The sequence below is a fragment of the Eucyclogobius newberryi genome, unplaced genomic scaffold (assembly GCF_026437365.1).
Source record: "Eucyclogobius newberryi isolate DKJ021-1_F unplaced genomic scaffold, fEucNew1.0.hap1 SCAF_12, whole genome shotgun sequence".
Classification (NCBI taxonomy): domain Eukaryota; kingdom Metazoa; phylum Chordata; class Actinopteri; order Gobiiformes; family Gobiidae; genus Eucyclogobius; species Eucyclogobius newberryi.
In genome coordinates, this window is record NW_027315746.1 from 35772115 (window position 1) to 35777114 (window position 5000).

The window sequence follows — 5000 nt, forward strand, 5'->3', positions numbered from 1 at the left end:
CCTTTAGGCCCTGCTCCATCAGGCCCTGCTCCATCAGGCCCTGCTCCTTTAGGCCCTGCTCCATCAGGCTCTGCTCCATCAGGCTCTGCTCCTTTAGGCCCTGCTCCATCAGGCTCTGCTCCATCAGGCTCTGCTCCATCAGGCTCTGCTCCATCAGGCTCTGCTCCATCAGGCCCTGCTCCATCAGGCTCTGCTCCATCAGGCTCTGCTCCATCAGGCTCTGCTCCATCAGGCCCTGCTCCATCAGGCCCTGCTCCATCAGGCTCTGCTCCATCAGTCTGAAGGAGCCATCCATCTCCTTCTGGTTATCCGGAGCCGGGTCGCAGGGTCAGAAGTCTAAGCAGGGACTCCCAGACTTCCATCTCCCCTGACACCTCTTCCAGCTCCTCCGGGGGGATCTCCTCCGTGGGAGTCCCTCCAGCGTGTCCTGGATTGGCGTTACCAGGGCCCCATCTTGGAGCCAGGACTGGGGTGGGTGCTCGACAGCGAGCGCCTGGTGGCGGGGCCTCCGGCCGGGTACAGCCTGGACGAGTGAGGTGGAGCCGTCCTCTCGTGGACCCACCACCTGCAGGAGGATCCGTAAGGGCCGGTGCAGAGAGATCTGGGCGCCAGTCGACAGCAGGGGCCTCGATGACCAGATCTCCAGACGCCCAATAATGTATGTAACTCTTTTATTGCCATTGTCAATGAACAAAATTCACAAACATAGGAACTTGTCCTGGTGCGATCGATGCGACATAAAACTATGAATAATAATAATAACAATAAGTTTCAGATACAAAAAAATTAGAATATTGACACTTATATTATAAATATTATAAAAAGTGAAATTTTCTTGAAAAATAAATAACTTTTGATCAAACAGATTCTTCAAGTGACCACAGAAGTGACCACAGAAGTGACCACAGAAGTAACCGCAGAAGTGACCACAGAAGTAACCACAGAAGTGACCGCAGAAGTGACCACAGAAGTGACCATAATAGTGACCACAAAAGTGAGTGACCACAAAAGTGACCTCAGAAGTGACCACAAAAGTGACCACAGAAGTGACCTCAAAAGTGACCGCAGAAGTAACCACAGAAGTGACCACAGAAGTGACCACAGAAGTGACCACAAAAGTGACCACAGAAGTGAGTGACCACAAAAGTGACCTCAGAAGTGACCACAGAAGTGACCACAAAAGTGACCACAAAAGTGACCATAATAGTGACCACAAAAGTGACCACAGAAGTGACCACAAAAGTGACCACAAAAGTGACCACAAAAGTGACCACAGAAGTGACCACAGAAGTGACCACAAAAGTGACCACAAAAGTTACCTCAGAAGTGACCACAAAAGTGACCACAAAAGTGACCACAGAAGTGACCACAGAAGTGACCACAAAAGTGACCACAGAAGTGACCACAGAAGTGACCACAGAAGTGACCGCAGAAGTGACCACAAAAGTGACCACAGAAGTGACCATAATAGTGACCACAAAAGTGAGTGACCACAAAAGTGACCACAGAAGTGACCATAATAGTGACCACAAAAGTGAGTGACCACAAAAGTGACCACAGAAGTGACCACAAAAGTGACCACAGAAGTGACCAAAAAAGTGAACACAAAAGTGACCGCAAAAGTGACCGCAGAAGTGACCACAGAAGTGACCACAAAAGTGGCCTCAGAAGTGACCTAAGAAGTGACCGCAAAAGTGACCGCAGAAGTGACCACAGAAGTGACCCCAGAAGTGGCCTCAGAAGTGACCACAGAAGTGACCGCAGAAGTGACCTCAAAAGTGACCACAGAAGTGGCCTCAGAAGTGACCACAGAAGTGACCGCAGAAGTGACCTCAAAAGTGACCACAGAAGTGGCCTCAGAAGTGACCACAGAAGTGACCACAGAAGTGACCACAGAAGTGACCACAAAAGTGGCCTCAGAAGTGACCACAAAAGTGACCACAAAAGTGACCACAAAAGTGGCCTCAGAAGTGACCACAAAAGTGACCACAAAAGTGACCTCAGAAGTGACCACAGAAGCGCACTGTCCTGTGGGTCACTCCCTGAATGGGATGCTACAGCTCAGTGTGACAGTGTGACTGGTTAAATGAAGGTCAGTCGTTAGAATACATTGGTCTGACCCTGGACCTCTTGTTGGTGAAACTGACCTTCCATCATCTCCTGGTCTTATCCATGTCTCATGCTGCACTGTCCTGTCCAATAAAGACTGTGTTGTAATAAAAAATGAACTTTGAAATTAGAAAGAGTGAAAGATTGTGGGTCAAAAGGTGTAATAATAATCCAAATGTAATTAAATTCACTTCATTATGTAATAAAATGCCTTTTTTTAATAATTTGGTGCATTTTATAATAATCCACAGTCTTTAGATATTGAGAAAATGATTACAGAATGTTCCATATGTAACAAAGACGACGGCTTCGTAAAGTGGTCAGTAGAAGAGCATCACATTTGCACCTTTATGTCCTTTATGTCCCCACACCATCAGCTCTGATGCCATGTGCTTATCCTCAGGACCACGAGATGTGTTTGTAATAATATGATAATATCTAATACTTTCATTTATATTTAGGATTAGGGCGATATGGCCCAACATTTGCATCACATTCCTAAAGCCTGTGGTACATTTCAGAAGCAAACGGTGGAGCGCCCTGTGACTCACCAGATAGACGGCGATGGCGGCCCCCAGGAGCCAGCCGCAGTAAACGTCCACAGGGTGGTTCCTGAACTGGATGACCCGGGTCAGACCTGCCAGGATGGCCAACATGATGAAGGAGAACACCAGCAGAGGCTTCAGCAGCTTGGTCGAGTCCGTCAGCACCGTGTTAAAGTACATCTGCACACACAGTATCAGGAAATACTTCATGTACTCAGAAGTCACCACAGAACTGAAAGTACAGCTATATACGGGACCTGCTACACGGGACCTGCAACACGGGACCTGCAACACGGGACCTGCTACACGGGACCTGCTACACGGGACATGCTACACGGGACCTGCTACACGGGACATGCTACACGGGACATGCTACACGGGACATGCTACAGGGGACCTGCTACACGGGACATGCTACACGGGACCTACAACCCGGGACATGCTACATGGGACATGCTACACGGGACATGCTACACGGGACATGCTACACAGGACCTGCTACACGGGACCTACTACCCGGGACATGCTACACGGGACCTGCTACACGGGACCTGCAACACGGGACCTGCTACACGGGACATACTACACGGGACCTACTACACGGGACATGCTACACAGGACATGCTACACGGGACCTGCTACACGGGACATGCTACACGGGACATGCTACACGGGACCTACAACCCGGGACATGCTACATGGGACATGCTACATGGGACATGCTACACGGGACATGCTACACGGGACATGCTACCCGGGACATGCTACATGGGACATGCTACATGGGACATGCTACACGGGACATGCTACACGGGACATGCTGCACGGGACCTGCTACACGGGACCTACTACCCGGGACATGCTACATGGGACATGCTACACGGGACCTGCTACACGGGACCTGCTACACGGGACCTACTACCCGGGACATGCTACATGGGACATGCTACACGGGACATGCTACACGGGACATGCTACACGGGACCTGCTACAGGGGACATGCTACACGGGATCAGCTACACAGGATCAGCTACACGGGACCTGCTACACGGGACCTACTACACGGGACCTACTACACGGGACCTGCTACACGGGACATGCTACACAGGACATGCTACACGGGACATGCTACACGGGACATGCTACACGGGACCTGCTACACGGGACCTGCTATACGGGACCTGCAACACGGGACCTGCTACACGGGACCTACTACACGGGACCTACTACACGGGACATGCTACACAGGACATGCTACACGGGACCTGCTACACGGGACATGCTACACGGGACATGCTACACGGGACCTACAACCCGGGACATGCTACATGGGACATGCTACACGGGACATGCTACACGGGACATGCTACACGGGACATGCTACACGGGACATGCTACACGGGACCCACGGGACCTGCTACACGGGACATGCTACATGGGACATGCTACACGGGACCTGCTACACGGGACCCACGGGACCTGCTACACGGGACCTTCTACACGGGACATGCTACACGGGACCTTCTACACGGGACATGCTACACGGGACATGCTACACGGGACCTGCTACACGGGACCTGCTACACGGGACCTGCTACATGGGATCTACTACACGGGACCTGCTACACGGGACATGCTATACGGGACCTTCTACACGGGACATGCTACACGGGACCTGCTACACGGGACCTTCTACACGGGACATGCTACATGGGACCTGCTACACGGGACATGCTATACGGGACCTTCTACACGGGACCTGCTACACTGGACCTACTACCCGGGACATGCTACATGGGACATGCTACACGGGATCAGCTACACAGGATCAGCTACACGGGACCTGCTACACGGGACCTACTACACGGGACCTACTAAACGGGACCTGCTACACGGGACATGCTACACAGGACATGCTACACGGGACATGCTACACGGGACATGCTACACGGGACCTGCTACACGGGACCTGCTATACGGGACCTGCAACACGGGACCTGCTACACGGGACCTACTACACGGGACCTACTACACGGGACATGCTACACAGGACATGCTACACGGGACCTGCTACACGGGACATGCTACACGGGACATGCTACACGGGACCTACAACCCGGGACATGCTACATGGGACATGCTACACGGGACATGCTACACGGGACATGCTACACGGGACATGCTACACGGGACATGCTACACGGGACCCACGGGACCTGCTACACGGGACATGCTACATGGGACATGCTACACGGGACCTGCTACACGGGACCCACGGGACCTGCTACACGGGACCTTCTACACGGGACATGCTACACGGGACCTTCTACACGGGACATGCTACAC

At 52.3% G+C, this 5000-nt stretch overlaps 1 protein-coding gene across 1 annotated transcript in view; it reads right to left on the reverse strand.

Moving 5' to 3' along the window:
- Positions 1 to 5000, reverse strand: part of LOC140355880 (uncharacterized) — a 64991-nt gene that overhangs the window by 30605 nt on the left and 29386 nt on the right. The window contains exon 8 of the mRNA XM_072440519.1: positions 2661 to 2834. Within this exon, the coding sequence (XP_072296620.1) occupies positions 2661 to 2834 (174 nt within the window). The remainder of the gene's footprint in view (positions 1 to 2660; positions 2835 to 5000) is intronic.